Source organism: Prorops nasuta, unplaced genomic scaffold, assembly GCF_024137725.1.
Source record: "Prorops nasuta isolate Cenicafe-Biocafe unplaced genomic scaffold, Cenicafe_Pnas_1.2 PNAS00053, whole genome shotgun sequence".
Lineage (NCBI taxonomy): Eukaryota > Metazoa > Arthropoda > Insecta > Hymenoptera > Bethylidae > Prorops > Prorops nasuta.
Window position 1 is genome coordinate 381,913 of NW_027116850.1, and position 22,193 is coordinate 404,105.

At 38.9% G+C, this 22,193-nt stretch overlaps 1 protein-coding gene across 5 annotated transcripts in view; it reads left to right on the top strand.

Moving 5' to 3' along the window:
* Khc-73 (Kinesin heavy chain 73) overlaps nt 1–18,740 on the top strand; it is a 60,936-nt gene extending 42,196 nt beyond the window's left edge. Inside the window, exons 3-29 of one of the 5 annotated variants that reach the window (XM_066744899.1) lie at nt 2,945–3,108; nt 4,547–4,815; nt 5,198–5,445; nt 5,564–5,678; nt 5,782–5,994; nt 6,097–6,360; nt 6,445–6,694; nt 6,795–6,937; nt 7,016–7,363; nt 7,554–7,730; nt 7,798–8,320; nt 8,416–8,907; nt 8,983–9,165; nt 9,254–9,445; nt 9,534–9,827; nt 9,937–10,079; nt 10,335–10,503; nt 10,959–10,973; nt 12,124–12,141; nt 14,008–14,082; nt 14,977–15,143; nt 15,235–15,568; nt 15,672–15,931; nt 15,999–16,182; nt 16,260–16,460; nt 16,530–16,706; nt 16,813–18,740. In XM_066744899.1, coding sequence (XP_066600996.1) covers nt 2,945–3,108; nt 4,547–4,815; nt 5,198–5,445; nt 5,564–5,678; nt 5,782–5,994; nt 6,097–6,360; nt 6,445–6,694; nt 6,795–6,937; nt 7,016–7,363; nt 7,554–7,730; nt 7,798–8,320; nt 8,416–8,907; nt 8,983–9,165; nt 9,254–9,445; nt 9,534–9,827; nt 9,937–10,079; nt 10,335–10,503; nt 10,959–10,973; nt 12,124–12,141; nt 14,008–14,082; nt 14,977–15,143; nt 15,235–15,568; nt 15,672–15,931; nt 15,999–16,182; nt 16,260–16,460; nt 16,530–16,706; nt 16,813–16,901 — 5,707 coding nt within the window. In that variant the 3' untranslated portion in view covers nt 16,902–18,740. The remainder of the gene's footprint in view (nt 1–2,944; nt 3,109–4,546; nt 4,816–5,197; nt 5,446–5,563; nt 5,679–5,781; nt 5,995–6,096; nt 6,361–6,444; nt 6,695–6,794; nt 6,938–7,015; nt 7,364–7,553; nt 7,731–7,797; nt 8,321–8,415; nt 8,908–8,982; nt 9,166–9,253; nt 9,446–9,533; nt 9,828–9,936; nt 10,080–10,334; nt 10,504–10,958; nt 10,974–12,123; nt 12,142–14,007; nt 14,083–14,976; nt 15,144–15,234; nt 15,569–15,671; nt 15,932–15,998; nt 16,183–16,259; nt 16,461–16,529; nt 16,707–16,812) is intronic. The other 4 variants (XM_066744902.1, XM_066744901.1, XM_066744903.1 and 1 more) reach the window with 4 other exon arrangements.
* Nucleotides 18,741–22,193: the final 3,453 nt, after the last annotated feature.

Below are 22,193 nucleotides of genomic sequence, written 5' to 3' on the forward strand. Positions count from 1 at the left end.
GCGAAGCTCGATCACTGCCTGCCTGACCACCGCAGTGGATCGCGTGCGGAAAGTCCCTTGGCACGCACGCACACACACACACACACACACTCGTTTGCCGTACTACGCCAAAGTAAGCAGTATAACAACGTTAAGTTAAAACCTGTTGTCACACCCTATTCCAATAATAGCTACGACCTTGACCAAACACTGGCTATTACGCAAAAACTAATTATTCAATAAGTCAACGATCACTCTCTGACTATTTTACAACGTGATAAAAACTACGCGATTCGCATGGGTAATATAGATATATAAGAAGGCAAGAACGCAAATGTAAAATTTATTATAATACGCATACATTTGCTAATGGCTTGCTCCATTTAAGACATTAAAAATAAATTTATGCGCTCGTAACCGTTCTGTGGTTGATGCAAATTCGAAAAAGGGCGTATTTCCATTTGGCTTCCGCGTTTAATTAACACATGCACGAATGAAACGGATGGGAGGTGAAATTGCTGCGACCACTAAAAATATAGAGCGAAACCCTTTCTGCGATCGTTTCCGTTGCATTTACAATGGATTCTGCTCGAGCTTGTAGAAAGCACATTTTTTCACTTTTTTTTCTCCAAAATACGTGTTCTCGACGCTTCGTACAACGGAGGCTGGTATATATATATATATATATATATACATGTATAGGAGCGAAAATATTTTATGAAGGCGCAACGTAGTATATTTTCGGACGATCGACAACTTTGAAATTCGATGCAATTTCTCGATAATTGAATGTATCGTGTGTGTGTATAGGTGGCAGCAGATTGAAAAATAGATGACAATTGCATGATTCGCGAGGTGCGCGTGGAAAGATGGCGAGGCGAACAAGTACGTTATAGGTGCAATGGTATAGGTATAGCGCGAGGGAAGAAAAATGATTGCGAGTGGAATAGTCACGCGATGGGCCAGGCAGCGCGAAGAAGGATTAGCTGCTGCGCCGCCGATTAAAAGCAGCCGCATTGAACGATGCCGCAGTTGCACGCGCGTTCTCCTCCGCTAGAAAACGTAGAAACTTGATGATTTTACGCTCTACGCTCTGCGCTCTCCACGGAAACGCCGCTCTTTTTTCTTCTCTCTCCGCGAGCTTTCCGTCCGAGAGGCAAGTTTATAACCTGCGCACGCTAATCGTTCCGTAAGAAATTCTCCAACTCGCTCCACTCGCGATTAAATTTAATCCGGAGGAATAAACGACTTCTCTTTCGATTTAATCGCTCCCTCCGTAACACTATATCGTCTCTGGAAAAAATGCTAATTGGATCGGGGTGCCATGCAAAAAGTTGCAAAAATAATAAGGAATAAATCCCCCGATGGAACATTATTTTCTCCAACTTTTCCTCGTGTCAATAATGTCCGAGAAGTGACTGACCTGTTCCACTGCGAAGGAGAACAGCAGCAAGATTTTGCAGCGTCTAATGTGATTGGACAGCGATCGCAGGTTATCTATAGTGGTGCAGGTGGATCACAAGTCGGGCGGAAGGTGCATTTCGTTGATATTCAGCGTCGATCGGAGGAAGGAAATTGAGTGCGTCGTGCGAGCTGCGGCATCTCGTCTCGGTAAGTCGATCGCGTGCGTCGCACGACTCATCGCCTGAAATTCGATATCGGGCACGAGAGCCTTTTGTAATTGGCACAACGCGAGCTCGTCGCGCGATATTACCCATATTTCTCTCGAGTTATCTCCTCGGGATCGATTAAACGCAATTTTCTCCCAATCGTCTTTTCCTCTCGATTTATTTATCATCGATAAACGCGGTGGAAGGAAATAAGTAGTAAAACTCGAGGAATAACGTTGAATTTAAACCGAAAAGCTTTTACGAGGCAATAATATAGCTAAGAGTTATTTTTTCAAGGCATCTGGCTGCGAGTCCGTAGAGGAAACGTAGGATCCGTATGGAGGAAGTTATACGGAGCGAGCGCCTTGGGGAGAGTATAATATCTATAGGCACGCAGAGCGTGCGTGCGTCGTTTCTGCACGCAAGCAGCTCCGATCGATGCCAACTGCCCATGCGACACATATATTCCAATTCAATCGCGCTTTGCACTCCCCCAAAAATTCTATATGCTCCAACCTGCACCCCCATCATCAGCAATCTCTTTTCCAAACTCGATTACCTAATTTTCCTTTCACCGATCCATCGTCGTCCCCCGTTAAACTCCTCTCTCTCCCTCTACAGAATTATTATCGATAAGATCGCGTTTCTTCCAATTTTTCCAGGGAATATTCCTCGTTCGAAGCGAAGGAACGACACGACCCCCCAATCGGGTTAACTATATATACACAAATAAGTCCGCCGGAATGTCGATATAATATCGATCCCCTTTCCAGCCTCTCTCCGCAGTTTAGCCTCGAAAAACTCATCGATACGATTACGCGTTGAGAGACACCTCGAAAATTCCACCGACTCATCCGTAAATAATTGTAACTCGATTAGAAAATGTATATATTGTAGTACAGTCGTCCTTCGATCATCCGTCAATGCATATCTTTTTTATTCACTCGAGAATTTTTCTATCGTTTTATGCAAGTTTTCCCATGGCCCCTGTGGGTTTGCCACAGAATTGACATTATTTTATGCAAATTTCCTCCCGCGGAGAGACTCGGCATCTCATAAACGTTGCTTGATTAATAGGGAAAGTTCTCATTGGGTGATTAAATTATCGCGAGACGATAGGGTAATTGAAATTTGGTCGTGGCTGATAAAAGGCTTGAAAGAGGCAGCTCCTTCGTGAGATACGCCACTACTTTTCCCTCCCTACATATATATATATATATATATAGTTTGACTTTCGAGTTTTACGAAGGTTTCTCAAATAAGTTTGGAGCAATCGATTATTTCTCTATACATAAGTATAAGAATTTGGCAATAAAAAAATACTTAATTATGTAATTACATATTGTTCTTTACAGAAACAAACCAAAGACATTCGCATTCGATCACTGTTTCTTCTCGTTGGACCCTTGCAAGGAGAACTTTGCCAGTCAGGATGTCGTGTTCGACTCCTTGGGACGGGACATCCTGGACAACGCTTTTCAAGGTTACAACGCCTGTATCTTCGCCTACGGCCAGACAGGTGAGCGAGCCTTAAAATAGTTAACGAGGCATTTGGCCAGAATATTGGTCGCATAATTTATACAATGAACGCGACGAGCGAGCACGACGACGCGCGCGCGTGCTCGCTCGATAAAACTCATCCTCGACCATGACCTTTTCGCTCTCTCGATTAAACCTTATCGCTATCGCGAAAGAATATACCGAACGCTTTAATTCGACGATCCCCCAGCGTTCATCGTCTCTCCTCTCCTCTCTGAACGATCCACTTCATCTCTCATTTATTTCTCACATTTTTTCTTCGACCATTCTCCCGTACCTGTATACACACGCGCTATATATATGTATGCGTATTTTCCCACTGGCGTCTCCCCACCTCTTTCTCGACTATAGCGCTCCCTCATTTGCAATGCTGCGCGAGCGCGCGCCACGACGACTACTATAATGAAATTGGCGCGCGTGCACCTATACTCATTTTAACCCGCGCTATGTAGGTCAGATCCAACACACTCTTCCAAACCACTACTAAATTCAGCGAAACAACGCGCTTTGCCATTTTTCCATATTTAAATATTATCAACCCCGCCGCGTGCTCTGTTTCTTTATACTCTTATCGCTCAACGATTATATAGCCCCTTTAGTCAAATTCTTTCATCGAGTTTCATAGCTTTTTTTCCTCCCTACTTTGCTACATGTATACGATAAGGAACGATGATTTTTTACAGAGGAGTATGTGGTGTTGTAATTTTATACATATAGTTACACGGAGCTACATCGATGTAAATGAAAAATAAAGCTTCATTGAGAGATACATATGAAAGAAATGAGAATTTAAAGAGTAAACTTGCAGCTCCGTTGCGTTGTGCGATAGAGCGACTTGAGTATAAAGAGGGGGAGGGGGTGTCGATTGGTTTATCGTGCTTGCGGATAATAAAGAGATTGTCGCGTCTCGAGACAGTCTAGAATAGAGAAATAAGTGAATTAAGGGGAGGTCGAGTCAGCGAAGATAAACGACAACGTTTGATCTTCGCTGGAAGCGAGACATTGACCCACGGCTCGATAATAAACAGCTTCGGAGAGATTATGAGAACGTCGTAAACTGCCAAATGAGATTATGCATTTCTAGAGAATCCACCCCCTCCCCCCCCCCCCCCCCCCGCCCCCCTCCCACCCTTCTTTCCTCTTTGGTACAAGCTCCGATCGTCCACACGCTGCTCTCGAGCAATGCATCATTACACATTGTATACATTATACACACATAGAGTCCACCAGATAAACCGATCCAGACGATGGATATAAAATTCTCTTCATCTTGGTAATTAGAAGATACACATATGTGTCATTCGTTTGATAAGAATTTTCCGGGTGAAAATTGAAAAGACGCTCGAAAAAGGTCTTGAGAGAATAGAATAGAAATTAATTGTATAGAGAGGAGAAATTTAATCAACGTGTAATTTTAGGTTCTGGAAAGTCTTACACGATGATGGGCAGCGGTGACAACAAAGGCATTATTCCCAGGCTGTGCGATAGTCTCTTCGACATGATAGCCAAGCAGCAGAGCTCCGAACTCTCGTACAAGGTCGAAGTATCTTACATGGAGATCTACAACGAGAAGGTGCACGATCTTCTGGATCCAAAACAGAACAAGCAATCTCTGAAAGTGAGGGAGCACAACGTTCTTGGGCCCTACGTCGATGGGCTCAGTCAGCTCGCTGTCACTTCCTTCCAGGTTGAGTATATATATATATATATATATATATATGTCACACATGCCGTAGTCCTAGAGAAAATCTCACATTTCCCTCACGCTCAATTCCGCGAGGTAAATATTTTCCTGCTTCGCAGAGTCCATAAATTTTACGTGCTACGATAAATGTAATTTTCATGCAAGATTTATGGATGTTGAGAAAGTTGGTAAAATCTGCTGCCGCGCGGGTCCTCCTCCTCGCTATAGCGTTGGCTCACGAACTTTCCTCTTATTCTTAATATTGGAGCTTCGGCTCGCAGCTACACCTCGACGCGTGAAAAGTCTGCATTTTATACGGCGCGAGGAAGATCAATGGCTGATGGCTGCACGATGATGAAATTGATCGAGTTTCTGGCCTTTTCAGGACATTGACAACCTGATGACGGAAGGTAACAAGTCGAGGACGGTGGCGGCGACCAATATGAACTCGGAGAGCTCACGCTCGCACGCTGTGTTCTCCGTGATCCTCACGCAGACCTTGACAGATTTCCAGAGTGGCGTCAGTGGCGAGAAGGTCTCTAGAATGAGCCTGGTGGATCTCGCGGGGAGCGAAAGGGCTGTGAAAACTGGAGCCGTAGGCGACAGGTTGAAGGAAGGGAGCAATATTAACAAGTAAGCTCGTGCAGCTCATGTATATGTATTCTCCTCTTATAGAAATTTAACCTATATCATAATGTTCATCGAACCACGAACGTAACTATACCTGATAAATCGTTACGTTTAATCGCAGATCACTCACGACGTTGGGTCTAGTCATTTCTAAGCTGGCGGATCAGAATTCTGGAGGCAAAAACCGAGACAAATTCGTGCCCTACAGAGATTCGGTTCTTACGTGGCTGTTAAAGGTATATTAACGATACGACTTTAAGCTTCTTTCTTTTGCTATAGTGTTTGTTTGCAAAATTAATTGCAGAATAGAGCGGAGAATAATCGATGGTTTTTAATTAGGATAATCTTGGAGGTAATAGTAAAACCGTTATGGTAGCAACGATATCGCCGGCGGCTGATAATTACGAGGAGACGCTGTCGACTTTGCGATACGCCGATAGAGCCAAGAGGATAGTTAATCATGCTGTGGTTAACGAGGATCCGAACGCTAGGATCATTCGGGAATTGAGGCAGGAAGTGGAGACCCTGAAGGAAATGCTCCTGCACGCCACGGTAAGAAATTTTATCTGCCAATGGAACAATGTTTGTTATCCTGCGAATGCTGTAGTTGGTTTGGAGAACGATACTCAGCTATTATCGGTCAATGTTTTCCAGGGACAAGGCTCGATAGTTGGCCAGCAACGGACGGATATAACGGAGAAACTATCGGAATCCGAACGCTTGATGAAGGAAATGTCGCAAACTTGGGAAGAAAAATTGGTGAAGACGGAGAGACTCCAGCACGAGAGACAGCAGGCACTGGAGAAAATGGGTATCAGTGTTCAAGCCTCGGGCATTCAAGTGGAAAAAAGCAAATATTATCTGGTCAACTTGAACGATGATCCAAGTCTTAACGAATTGTTAGTTTATTACTTGAAGGTAAGCTCTGCGAGAGAGGAGGATTTATGAGGAAACATGCGCGTTAAGGTCATCGTTTACCATTGTTAATTCATGCTATTGTAGGAGAGAACTCTGGTCGGTGGTCGCTCGGCGAAAACGGATCAAGATATTCAGCTTCATGGCCTGGGAATTTTACCGGAACACTGCGTTATCACAATAGAGGAATCTGGGTTGTACATGACACCTCTGAATGGTGCTAGGTGTTTTGTCAATGGCACCCAAGTTGTAGAAAAGACTCCCCTGCTACACGGAGACAGAATTGTGTGGGGAAATCATCACTTCTTCAGAGTTAATTGTCCCAGAAGTGCTACAGGTTAAAATAATTGCAGTTGCTTCAGATTTAACAACGACCCATTAATTCTACTAATATTTCGCCAATCGTAATAACTTACAAAGCTCTTGTGCTTTTACAGCAATTAACAGCGAACCTCAGACACCGGCTCAAAATATCGATTACAATTTTGCGAGGGAGGAGCTTATGTTGAACGAATTGTCAAACGATCCCATCCAAAGAGCAATCGCTAGGCTTGAAAAGCAGCACGAAGAGGATAAACAGGTATATTTCGAGCTTTTCACTGGATATCGAAGCAATCGATCGCCATGACTCACCGCTATTTTATCGTCAATGCCTCAGGTGGCTTTGGAAAAGCAAAGGTTGGAATACGAGCGTCAGTTTCAGCAATTGCGCAATATATTATCGCCGTCCACGCCCTACTCTCCTTATGTACCTTATGATCCATTGCGAGGGAGTCAAAGTGGAAAACTTCCCGCCTGCACGCCTACGACGCAAATGAGAGTCGAGAAATGGGCGCAAGAACGAGATGAGATGTTTAAAAGGAGCTTGGGACAGCTCAAAACTGACATACTAAAAGCAAACTCTCTGGTTCAAGAAGCAAACGTTTTAGCAGAAGAAATGGGTAAACAAACCAAGTTTAGCGTTACCCTACAAATTCCGCCGAACAATTTGAGCCCAAACAGAAAGGTAAAAATACACACACCTACATGGAGCTTCTCCCATTTTCTTAATAAACCCTCTATTATTTAAACTTTTTATCGTTTCGCTACATTTTACATCGGTCTTTTTATTTTTATCGATCATTGCCTCGAGTTTTTTCAGTTCACGTTTGGTTTTATTCATTTTATTTTGTTTTTTTACACACCTGCAAATGTAGAGTGTATTCTTCCAGCGGGGAGCTTTCGTAAGCGAGCCAGCAATTCTGGTCAAGCGAATCAACATGGGCAGTCAAGTTTGGACCATGGAGAAGTTGGAGAATAAATTGGTAGACATGAGAGATATGTACGAGGAGAGGAAAGATCCTCACAACTGTCAACGATTACCTGCCATTAAGGTACGCGAAGAGTATCTTTCTTGTTTTATCCCTATATTCGTACTAAATATGTATTATTTAATTTTAGGACGAAATACCAGGGAAAACGCAAGATCCTTTTTACGAATCACAAGAGAAGCACAATCTAATTGGTGTGGCAAATATTTTTCTAGAAGTTCTGTTCCACGATGTAACGTTGGATTACCATACACCAATTATTAGCCAACAAGGAGAAGTCGCTGGACGACTGCAGGTTGAGATAAGTCGTATCGACGGGCAGTTTCCCCAGGATCGTATGTGCGAGGCTGCTTCCGAATCATCGACAGATTCCACCGCGTCAGAATCCGAGGATTATTCTGGCTCGAGCCACATCACTTGTCGCGTGTCAATAAAACAAGCAACTGGGTTACCAATATCTTTAAGTCACTTTGTCTTTTGTCAATATATGTTCTGGGGCTATCCTGAGCAGATCGTCGTTCCTCCGGTAGTGAACACTGAAATGCCTATATCCAACTATGTTACTGGACAGAGGGATTCTCTCGCTTTCAAATTTGAACACTGTAAAGACTTCACTGTACCTATTACCGAAGAATTTATCGAACACTGTTCTGGTAAGCCTGCATTCTTTGGAGCCAACGCTCAACAGCTTCTCGCGAGTCACTGAGATCCATTTTGTCTAAAACTCAGTTTTATTTTACTCTTGCAGAAGGTGCTCTTAGCATAGAAGTCTGGGGACACCGAAGTGCAGGATTTTCAAAGAGCAAACCTGGGTGGGAGGTAGAACAGAAACAATTGGCGAAAGCACGTTCTTTAGCGGACAGATGGTCGGAATTAACTCGAAAAATCGAACTATGGGTCGAGATTCAGGAGTTGAACGAGCAGGGTGAATATTCTCCGGTCGAGGTACAAACGAAACAGGATACGTGGACGGGTGGTATTTACCAGCTGAGGCAAGGACAGCAAAGACGTATTCAAGTCAGAGTAAAGCCAGTGCAAAATTCTGGAACGTTACCAATCATCTGCCAGTCTATATTGAATATAGCAGTCGGAAGCATATCTGTGAGAAATCGCCTTCAAATTCCACTGGACAGCTATCAGGATGAAGATTTAAGTATATTGAGGGAAAAGTGGAGCGACGCCTTGATGAGGAGGAGGCAGTATTTGGATCAACAAATTCAGAAACTTATTAATAAACAAGGTAGAGGAGAGGCTAAATATTATCATACTCTGTTCTAATCACAAGATTGTATTAATGTACCAATGCTTGATTTAGATAAAACTGAGCAAGATATCGAACGAGAACAGAGTCTCGTGGACCAGTGGGTAAGCTTAACGGAAGAACGAAACGCAGTTCTGGTACCCGCTGCAGGCTCTGGAATTCCGGGAGCCCCAGCAGACTGGGATCCACCCACTGGCATGGAACCGCACATTCCTGTCTTATTCCTTGATCTCAATGGTACGCTTACTAAAATATTGTAGAACTCAAAGTACCATAGTTTTTTTTTTTTTTTTTTTTTTTTTAACAATTTTTAATTTCTATCTAGCCGACGACCTTTCGACTCATCAATCTGGGGAAGAAGTTTCCGTCACGGGAATGAACTCTATCCTACCCAAGGAGCATGGCAATAAGTTCTACAATCTTCCTATCATACGTCATTTGGAGAAAGACGTGTGTGCTATCGCTGCCTGGGACTCTAGTATACACGATAATGTACATCTCAATAGAATTACGGATGGTCAGTGATTGGAAAAAGAGAATCTATTGCAAGAAAAAAATTAATATTTTCCATCACATAATAATTATATCTCGTGTGCTGTTTTTAGCAAACGAGAGGGTATTTTTAATCTTAAAGACGACCGTTCGACTGTCTCATCCTGCGCCAATGGATCTCGTATTACGCAAAAGATTGGCTTTAAATATTTATAAGAGGCAGAGTATTACTGGTAGGCTATTTAAACGAATCGTGAGGGCGGACTGTTTGACGCAAACTGGAGTCACGTATGAAGTAGTGTCGAATATACCAAAGGCCAGTGAAGAACTGGAGGATCGTGAGAGCTTGGCACAAATAGCTGCCAGTGGCGAAGACAACAGCACATGCGATGGAGAAACTTATATTGGTAAGGGAATCCATTTTTGTTTTCATATTTCTAATATACGTACTTCGTATCTCATATCACACTCTATTTCTACCTTACAAAAATCATATTTTTCTTCCTCTTTTTGTAGAGAAATACACACGCGGTGTTTCTGCCGTCGAAAGTATATTAACCCTGGATAGACTGAGGCAAAATGTTGCGGTGAAAGAATTGCTGCAAGCTCAGGGACAGCCGCTTATGCGCAAAACAGCAAGTGTTCCAAACTTCTCGCAGGTACTACAGCCTCTTCGCCGTCTCGGACGCACTGTATGCTTTTCGTTTAATTTCATTTCAATCCATTCTGCAACTGAACCCATTTATTCCTATTTTGTTCAATTTACTTGTCTTTTGAGCCTTTTCGTATTCATCTCACCAATACATATACCATTTTATTTTAATATTTATATCGCTGCGTTGTGCCAAGTGTGTCAACTTCAATCTAGTTTATATAAGAGTGTGTGAAATAATTTAATGACATATTTTTGTTAGATCATGAGATTCGATGTTTCGATGGATTCTCTGAACGTTACGCGCTCCGAAAGCGTAACTGACTTAAATTCAGAGTTGAACGGTTTGCCTCATCCACGACGAGCGACCACCGGACACTCCAGGAACGAGGAGAACTTTATTCCGACTCCATCGAAACCTTTTGGAATCGGTATGTCTTGTTACTTTTATACGCAAAACGTCCTCTACTTACTAACCTTGCTACTACTAGCTTTACTTAAATTTATCGGCGATACGACTCTACATAAATTAATAAATTCTATGATTTCCCAATGGTCATTACAATCATTACATTCATCTACGAATTGTTTCATCATTCTTTCAATCATGAAAATTTGATCGCAACTTTGGTATAAGCGATAATGAATCGTATTTAAAAAAATCACAGATATCAAAAAGATTATCAACAGCTTCAATACATCTTACATTTGTCATTAAATCACTCATTCGTTCATTCATACATCATTGTTTCATTGATCGCTGGTTCATCGTACTTTCCTCCATAGCTCATAATAGTAATCCATTTTTGCTCAAACAATGTTTCTGATTAATATATTCGTTTTTTTTGTAATCATTTTTAACAAATTGCAACGGTACTGACAAAAGTACGCCAACAAAAAGGTAAACAAATTATTATGCTGTACTGTACCCTTGCTGTAACAGCATTTGCCACAACGTTAACAGCACTAAATTAAGCGAATGCTTTTCTGACAGATCATTTGATCGCATTTCCATTTGAAAATTTAAATCAGTCTCGATACATTCGTCAATCTTATTATGCCATGCTGGTAGCTTTTACCTTTACATTTACGCCATTTCTTTTTCTTTTTTTTTAAATAGTATGCTACCCGATTAGGCTGATATTACATAGGTCCAACTTATCACAAATATAATTAGAATCCTTTTTCGATTATTATTATTACCTTGTGCAAATTCGTCTGTATAATGAATGCATTTTCTTAGCTCGCTTAAGTCATCGATTAAATTCCAAGTTATCGCTTACATAAATTATATAATAGCACTGTGCTTAGGGACGTTATTTATTACAGTCTTAATTAGTATTAATTTGATTTTCAATTACTCTCCACTGCCTTCGTTTTACGCTTTCGTCAAATTTATCTAACAAGAGATAAAGAGTTGGTTTTTGAAATGTGGCTTATGCAGTGTTTTTAATAATACCACCTTGACGTGATAGTCACTTTACATTTTGCCTTAGTTCTGATTGTTATAGCAAAGTCCATAATCTCACATGTCCTTTGACTCATATTAACATTGACTTTTGAGCAAGCAAGTCATTCCATTTCTTTCACTTAGGATACAAAACAAATAGAAAATATAATGCTTAAGAGAGATAAAAGTGGCAAAATAATCTAATACAATCATTTCCATGAAATACAACTATTGTCAACTTAAAGTTATCTGATTTGTTTAACAATTGCTGGATTGTTTAAAAAAAATTTCTATATTTTACTTTAAATAAATTATTTTGCCAATATAGTAGACACTGTTTGAAAATAAAGTGTAATTTTACTCTCTCTCTCTCTCTCTCTCTCTCTCTCTCTCTCAATTGAGATTAGCTTTCCTCAACATTCAACAATTCAAACTCTACCACTTGTTACATTTAATAAGCTATAAATAAAATGTTAACGAGTAGTGAAGAAGTTTAAGTCGTAAAACGAGTGATCAATTCCACCAATTAATTTGTGCTACTTATCTGTTCCTCTGTTTAACACTACGTCTACTACTTCACAACTATTTTGGCCCACGCAAGGCTCCATTCTGAACTCAGGTAAAATGGAGTCTTGATTTCATGTTTAATTGATCGATGCCGCATTGGGCTACGATAATACTATATAGTTCGTGTTTCGTGAGACTGTCTGTTGTTTAGATATATATGAGTATTATACCAAGTTCGCCTTAGTATTACAGTGAGATACATTTGATGTTATAGCGTAGTATTGTTCACAGTATATCAGGACTCGGTTTGATGTATAGTTGTAAAAGAGAAATATCATGCAGAATGTAGTTGTTTATTTTTTTTAAATTTTTATCGGCTACTCGCCAGCTGCTCTGTGTGTTTTGTCTTGCAATTTTCACCTTTCGCAGTGATTTTCCAGCACACTTTGAGCTTTCTGTCCGATTGTAACAATTGTTTGTGGCCTTTGGTACTTGGCTCGCTTTCTCGTGCCAGCTGCATGCGAATGTCCCGTTTCTCTCTCTCTCTCTCTCTCTCTCTCTCTTTCCTCTCTCTACTTTAGTGCACTTTACATCCATTTGTCAAGTTTGTTAATTGCGTTTTACCTCGAGTTTCAATGTTCACCATTTTGCGATGCTTAACGATGATATGGCAATTGTACCTGATGGATCACCGAGCGCTAGAAATCATTTCCATATACATATATACATTCATTCCTAGTAGTGGATAATTAAATGTTTTTTATTAATCTAGAGAGGTCATAGAATGTGACAAATGATTTCTAAAAATGGAGACACTGCATATTTTATATCTACTACACAAACAATTTGAACCATGATTGAACGATTGTGTGAACAAAAACTCCATATGCAAACATTGTTTCAAGAACAGAACAAGCATCCTTCGCACGGTACACCAACTATACAAGTTGAAAACTTGAAATAAATATGAGAAGATCTTTTGCTCCACTTTAAAGTATACCACACAGAGAGCAAAGGGAAAGTGGCATGTTTTCATTGAAAGAAAATGTGCTTGTTTTTGTAAAGTTAATTTTTTCTTTATATTAAATGCGATCAATGCTGATTCTCCTTTTCTTTTCTTTTCTTCTTTTAAATGTACAACAATCTCAGTTTAAAGTCAGGTACAGCAACGCGCAGAGACCAAGCCGTTCTCTTTGACTAATAGTTGTGCATGAGAGTATTTGATGACAAACAAAAAATAGCAATTAAGCATGCATAGTTGATAAAGTAAGTATTTTTAATCAAGCAAAGGACTCGTATGAATATTTTTATACAAACTATAATAATACTACCTTCGACTTTAAATTACACAGGTATACCATATTTTCCAAAATGTTTGCCGTGCAAATTCAGAATGCACGTTATTGGACTGATTGTTATTCATATTGAAACTTGTACTATTTTATGTTCCCGTATTATTAATATTTACATTAGTGAAATTCATGCATTCGTGCATATTGAATTTGTCATCTAATGGCGAGTTGATTTTTTAACAAGGAATAATTACACAATGTGCAAATAATTACATATGCACATTATTGCATCAGGTTGTGGCGAATAAATCCATCGGGTCTCTCCGATTTTGAGAGAGGAGGGATTATTATTTGTTCGTCCGATACAACGTTAATTAATCGAATACGATCTATTCAATCGAATAATTTTTTTCTGCTTTTTAAATATCAAATTTATATATGTTCTTAATTAAATGTACCGTAATATGTCTGGAAGATTTTAAATCTTTTTCTTATTAATATTAAATACTAAATTTATTTTATCGTATCTGGGGAGATTTTCAAAAGCAGCAGCTACGATTTGTCTCGTTAAACGAGCTTACGAACTATTCGAGCTCGAGGAAAACTCGCCATTAAACGAGTATAACGTAGGTTCTAGCGAAGGAAAAAGATAAGCAGTAATATAATCGGCACATCTCTCCTTTCAGCGAGACCAACTTTCCTGAATCTGAATCTCAATCTCAACTCATTGACCCGTCTGCAACAATCTACCTCTGCCAAGTGTAGGTGACGCTCGTCTTTATTTGCCCTTTCAAACCTTTTTCGAAATTAATTCATATTAAACTCGAGTTTGAAAGGGTAGATTCTCGAGTAATTTCGGTCATTCTTGTAGATTATTCGGTTTCCTTATTCCTCTCTTTTTATTTCCATTATGAGCATTATTACAGATGTGGTTCACTAAGGCCTTCCAAATTACTACAACTTTTTTTTTTCCTACAAACGATAAAATAATTGGCTTCGTGTGGGATTGTCAAATCGACGAATGACAAGAATCCTTACAGTACAATTGGCTTCATTCTTCGACACAAAATTTTAATTGCTTTGTAAAAACAAAAATGACGCGCTAATTATTATCCAACACTCGTGTTTCAGCCTTATTGTACCATAAATGCTGTATGTAGCCTCACCATTTGTTCAGTGTTTTCTGCTTGTCTCACCATATTTTTCTTTTCATTTTGATTTTTTTATTTTTCAGCCTTTCCAATGTATCCCACAAACATTTTTCCATTTGGAAAAATAATCAGTTTAACCATAAAAGCGTTTGTATATTTATTTTTCTATATAATAGAAATGACAACAATGTAGTAAATACGCAAACGCTTAATTTATCGTGGAATACATTGTACCACCCTTTTTCCAGACGCAGCATGAAAGTTTTGATTTTTAGTTTACCTACAAATGTGTGTCGGAACGAACCTGGCACCAGTTTTAATGTTAACCTTTCATAAATCCATCGTAGTCCATTGGTTACAAGTAGAATTTTCTGTAAATGGAACAAAATGGACAGGCGAATGGGTAAATTATTGGGCCAGTTCGGACCCGATATCTCATTTATAGGATCGTAATTATATTAATTTTTTTTTTTCATGACTTTAACTTATTCCACTTGATTTTAGCATCTCCCAATATAGTCAGCAGTAAATTGGGCCTTCGTATGACTACGTTGCACGAGGAAACGTCGAACGTTGGAAACCAAGCATCAACGCCTAATGAGGAAGAGGAAGAGGAGGAGGAGGATGAAGAGAAGAGCGAAGCTGATTATTCGGAATACGACGTACGTCAGGTAATGTCACGAGTTTCAATTTATATATTCTTCCAGCAAGAATTTTTAAAATTCATCAATGTTACGTAATTAATGGCCATTAAAATTTTAGGCGCCTCCAAAAACTATCAAACCACTGACTTCTTCACGCACATTGGACTCTCTCGTCGAGCTGCAATCGACAAAGATAAACACGCCGAGTATGAGCAGTAGCGGTTACGGATCCCAAGCCGTGTCAACGACGAATCTCACGTCCGAGGATTCAATCTCCATTAAGTCCATTAGCGTTGACGAGACGCCAGATTTGGAGTACAGAAATCTGCTTGACAGCAGGAAACCGGAAAAGATGGATAGCTCCCTCGTCGAGGAGTCGCCGGAGGAATATTTGACAGAAGTCAATTCTACTTTGAAAACCTTGAATCTTTCAGAGAACAGTTGTGAAAATTGTAGGTTCTTTTTTTTTTCGTGGTTTTATAGCCAAGGAAACTTATATCTAGTCAACTATTTGAAAAAATAAATGATGGTTTGATCAATTAATTACGTTTACAGTGCGTAACAAGAAAAACGTGGAGGAATCGCATGCGTACGCTGAAACGTATGTCGAGAGTTCAGCCTCATCTGCGAAGGGTGATAACGACACCAATGATAGCACGAAGCATAATAGGAACGAGTTGCGAAAAGTTTCCCAGCCTGAGCTAATCAACGATAGAAGAAAACTCGAGATGGAAGGGAGTCAAGCCTCGAATTCAGGCGACGATAGCCCGATGGAAGGAAACTCTGTCGTTCGTACAAAACTGCCTCCTGGAAAGGTAAATCTTCATAATGAAGAAATACAATTTGCAAGGAAAAATATTTTAATGTTTCTTGCTCTCGAAGGTTGTTCGAAGAAGGAAAGGTAGCAGCAGTTCTGGAAGGCCTACCAGCTCCCATCACAGAGCATCTTTCCCCATGGTCCGTCCACAATTATCTGAAAGTAAGGTTGCAGCAAGGCTTGAGCAATCGCTGCAACCTAATATGGCGTATGAGAACGGTGAAAATAGCTCCTCTGAACGAATTGATGGTAAAGATTTGCTTCATCTTCGGAACGACTGAACGAATAAAATGATACTAATATTTAGTAAAAATATTCATTTGTAGATGATGCGAGCAGCGATAAAAATTCTAGTTTTGGCTCGAGACACGATCTAACTAGAATCGAAGTTCCATTGCCTGAGTGGGTTGTAGTGGGAGAATCGGTTTTGGTTCGTCCTTACAGTTACTCGGGAGTAATAGCATACGTTGGAGCGACTGATTTTGCACCTGGAACGTGGATAGGAGTGGAGCTTGACGCTCCTACAGGTAAACATTGTTTCTCCTAAAAGTATCTCAATCGACTATTTATTATTAATTTTTGTAAACAATAATCAGGTAAGAACGATGGTGCTGTCAATGGACACCGATACTTTACCTGTCGATCAAAGTGTGGAATTTTCGTTAAAGCCGACAAATTGATACAAGACAGACGAGGACGAGCACTGAGAAGTTACACCAAGCAAGAGTTGGCACCACCTCCCTCCAATACAATGCGTAGGAGTGTTAGTAGAGGTAAAACAGTAGTTTGATTTATAGATATTGAAAAAGCAAATAGGAAATGGTATAGATACTCTTGATAGTACGAGGTAATTAAAAGCGTGATTGTGGCGTTACTTAGGCGAAGGATTACATTCTCTGCATCGAAGTCGAAGTCGAGGAGAGGGACTCTCCACAACGGGAACACGCTCATCTTCGAGGAATAAGTAAAAAGGGAAAGAAGAGCACACACACACACAAACTGATCGACAGTAAAAATTCATCTCAACACAATATATTGTAAACGCTACATGCCTATGATATGTGTAGCTGCAGTGTTTCAGTCCCTTAGGAATATTTAGGGCAGCTATTCATTATTGATAATTCCAATAATTACTTCGAATATTAGACTACATTTATGTGTATCACACAAAGCATGAAATGTTTTTTCGATTCTAACAAAACGTGCTGACGAGCATTAGCTTCTATTTCGTATTTCTGTAGAGTAATAGGGTGAGTCGATACATAATTGTCTTATGTATAGAGAATGAGTGAAAATGTTTATTGATCCATTATAAGCATTCCACGGTATAATTTTAATGACTGGGATAACGAGCCATTTACCCCCTCCGAACGTGGGTAATTTTATTTGCATTGCAGTTCAATTGTACATTTTAGCATAATCAAAAATCATTTTGGTATATATATATATATATACATATATGTATACAAATAGGTATATAATTTTATTTTATCTCAGTTCCTCGAATCTTTGAGGTGACTACAGTCTTAAAAAATAATTCCATAAACTTAAGCACATGTATTTATGATGGCAAATGGCACTGATGAAATTACCATCCTTCCGTACCTATTGGCATTTTTACATAACAAACATTTTTCCCGTAAGTACTTCGTGACGAGTGTTTTTAATTACAGGGAATTAACGTTGAGTTCTTTTACATATTATTACCGCGTTGTGTAGATTATTTAAAGATTTTATATATATACAATTGTTTCATATATTGTATTTTTAGCGCAATTTCATATGTTCCTCCTTTTTATTATTGTAACATACATTTCTCGTCGAAATCCTTTTATTATGTTATTACCTGAACATGACACCCATTTAATTTATGTGTAACAGTTTCTTGAATGGGCGTGTTGACTCTTTTAAGACTCACATTGATTTTGGAGGTGTTGTTAATCATTAGTTTAAACGGTAATCTGAGTCTTGAGGGAACAACATGCATTAAGATCGCAATATTAGTCTTATAAGTTTAGGTAATAATTAAAGATAAGCGAGCTTTCTTTGTTGTATTAATTGCATAAATATTTTAATTGTATTTTGTGGTATGCGCTCCGATTAAATGATTGTTAATCGTCGCTGGCAGTACGAATTTTGCGCGAACGTATAATTACGTAACACGCCTATATATATATATATATATATACATGCATATATGTTAATTATTAATTCAACATAATTTGCTCAGTATGGCTGATAAACTTTTTATTTGCGAAACCGAACCTAGTCTTTCAGAAGTAACTTTTCAGACAGGCTAAAAGCTACGCCTCAAGGGGACGAAATCAAACGATATATATATACATACTATAATGAATATTTTCCTCAGAAAGTCACAATGTGACAGATTAAATCGAGACGGGTTTATCGTCGCTTAAAATTCATTGTAAAGATTGCTCGTTTTTTGGAGAAAGCAAGCGAATAATAAGCAAATAACTATTCCTGTCCAATTAGAACAATACAAATATTATTGTCATCAATGAGGCGCATTGCTGTATGTAATATTTATTGAGTATAATAATATTAATAACCCGCCTTGTGTGACGCAAATTTTCCTCGTCGTTCAGCAGGGCAACTTACGACTTTAGGCGAATGAATTTTCAATGCTCTGTTTGTGAACGAATGGGAAATGTTGCGTCCAGAGGCACTCGTCCATTTTTGGTAATCGCAAGGTTTGTTGACGAGGAAACCACACATTAAGACTTATATGTCGCAGTGATGCTAAATGCCTGCTCGGTGGTATTACCAATAAATTAATTTTTTTTCGACACACAAATGTTTCTGATTTCTTCTTCATTTTTCTATCTCTCTCTCTCTCTTTTAAAAGTCCATTTTGTTCTCTGTACACGATCGTTTGTGCTCTGACTAAACGCACAGTTTCGTTATATATTTCGTTAATACAATTGTATTACACACCTTTCGTTTTTCTTCCTACAAGATTTTTCTTTGGTTTTCGTAATTCTCGCCTTTCCACGAGAAATCAAAGCGGAGCATCTAGCATTGACGGAGCTTACACGGCCAATTCCATCCCGCAATAAGACAATGTCCATTTTAACATTATTATAATTATCTAATAATAATTGTTCACAATATACTTTGTAACTTATTGATTATAGATTAATATTTTCGACCAATCGGTTTTACCAATGTCTCTTGGAAGACTTCCGACTTTAATATTATATCGTTGGCTGCTTTTTTCATTGCTTCTTTTGTCAATAACTATTAGCAGAAGAAATGCCATGATCCAAGTTACGAAAATACACGCATGGGTCCATCGTTGAGAAACGATGGAAAAACAAGACGAGAAGAACTTTATTAAGCGCATTGTATTACACTTATGCATTTTCCTATCCGAGGCTGTGAAAATTATCGTTTACTACGCTCATTTCCTTTCCAAGAAATGATTTTGATATGATCTTGTAAAGTCTAGTTTTACTTGGAACTTCGCTATACAATATTTATAATCATTCAATTGTAATCTGAGTAAGTACGGAGATAAATCAATGTGAACGACTGATACGACGTGCAATCAAACCTGTGCGAGGGAAATTGAGCACGAGCTACTCTATAAAAAATACATAAATGCGGCTACTTGGTGTGCTCCGATTAAATGAAAATTCATATACATAAGCCGTCGATTATTAATAAGCATTACCGTATATAGTATTGAGCTCGGAACTCTTCCATAAATTTCCAAAAATGAGACTGTTTGAGTGATCGTTTCAAAAGTTACACGTATACGTGAAACCTAAGCATCGAGATTGGTGTAATATTATGAAAATTAAAATTATATATAATATGGGATGAAGACGACATGTAAAATAAGAAGAGACGAAAGAGGGGAGGAGAGTGCGTACGTCAGGGAAACAGTCTACACAGTCTACTTGTACATTTAATCTTCAAGTACGACTCTCTTTTACATTGATTTCATTCTTATTTGTCTCTCTCCCCGATTTTCACATGGTTATTGATACATGTACCGGTCAAATTCATAGCCTTTGCGACAATTCATTTCCGGTCGCGCGCCTACGTCCCCCCAATACCCAAGGTATCACCTGAAAGTTATAATTTTCAAGGAAAAACAGCAGGAACCAAAGTCTTATTTTGACCAAATAATTTTCACACGCGATATTTTCATACCGAAATTAATAATTATTATACAGCTATTTCTGTGGGATAATGTGCATCAGTAATTAAATGTTCGCCCACGGGAGGGGGAGAGGGGGGATTTCGGCGCGGATCGTTCGATGTTGATAAAGAAAATAATTGTTATAATAGAGTGTAAGCATTTTTGGAATTCTTTGAAGAGCGGTAGATCGTACTGTGTCGCTCGGTCTGATTGTAGAGAACCGGAAATAGGAAAGCCTATTTTTGCATCGCGCCGTAAAAGAGCTAAAATTCAGATTATATCGGTTCCCATTCAGCTCACAAGATACATATATATATATATTTATCGCTTGGATGGAGCATTAAGGCTTGAGGACTGTCCAAAGATCATCTGCACGTTTTAGTGGCAAAGAAGAAAGTCTTTATCTCATTTACATCTCGAAACAACCATTTCTCTCCATTAATTATAGTAGAACAATGCAGCAATTAATCTTTGGACAATCTGTAATCATAGAATTTCGTTTCCAACGTAGTAATCGTGGAATTTTTCACAGTCAACAAAGCTTTATGATTAATCGATTGATCATAGTTTTTAACAAATTCAAAAATATTATAACCATGCTCTGTGTATTTGTTATTATTCATTTCGCCTTAAATCTATTAAAAAATAAGAATTGCATACACGAGACGATAAGAAAAATTCGAAAAAATCTTCACGATTGCTGCGAGGGAAACAGAGTTGGTTAGGTGTGTAAAAAAAGTAAAACTAGAAGAAAGGAGCGCTCGGAGACGACTCTTAATCAAACTCGTGTATAGAAATCACTTAGCGATCAATGAGAGTGCGAGAGCATTTATTCAGTAAAGATTCAATCTTAAATCTTAGCTATAGCTAGTGATCGGAGTAATAATATAGTAAACTAGTATATTAGAAGATACTAATTCTACTTTTGTGCACTGGTGCTACCGTGTGCTTCGCATGAAAGCTTCACGAACGTGCGCTTTCTCTACGAGGAAAAGTTGAAAAATCTTTGAGAAAAGGAGAAAATTTGCGCTTGGTGGAAATGACAAATTTTCCCATCGAAAGAATCGATTGTCAAGTTATTTCTCTGAATCTCGTGTTTTTGCTCAGGAGAAATCTGCTTTCGTTGCAGAGTTGAAAATTTCCTATAGGAAGGAGCGAGAGAAAAATCGGAGAGTCTTGCGAATCTCTGAAAGAAGACACGCACACGCAGAATTCGCACGTGTACGCACTAGTGGCACGCGGTGTGCTTCAGTTGCAGGATAGTGTGGATCATGGTCAAAACCTAAACTAATAATTAACCTAGGCTTTATTATATTCGATGTAATCCCTTGGAGAAAAGGCTATTTTATTGATTTTTCGTAGTTCTCACCTAGAAGAGAGAGCGGCGCCGTTTCCTTCCCCCCACCCCCCCCCCCCCCCCCCCTCGCCCCCGCACCACAAAACCCGTCACCGCCAACCCCTCAAAAGGAAAAAATCCAGCGAAGGAATCATATTCGATCTCTTAGAACGTATAAGGATTGCATAATTAACGTTACTCTTATGATGCTAATAATAATAATAACAACAATAATGGTGAACGATGAATAATGATTGTAATAATTATTAATAACACTAGATAATAAAATACGCCGGAACTGTGTTGTAAAAGAATCCAAGGAAAAAGAGTACTGTGTAATAGTATTATTTTATAAGCAGTCAATAATATTAAATAATAATAATAATTAAAGCTATATGTGAGCGCTGACTATATATACATATACATATACCACGTAGCCCCCTCCCGATCGACGAGGATCCATTTATTCGTTTCACGAGGTCGTCTCGTGGGAGTACCTCTCCATTGTTAATAAATAAATAAATAAACATCTCTATATTATACTATATATATATATATATATACACCAGACGAACATACACGCAAACGAAACTCGCATTGAAATTGATACACGACTTAAATAAACAATAACACGTGTAAATTTTAATTTTTACGAATATAATAAAATCATAATTTAACGTTCTGCCAGTGTGTGTGTGTGTGTGTGTGCATAGAGCAGCGATCCGCGTGGCTCAAATTTCTATTTGGGATGCAGCA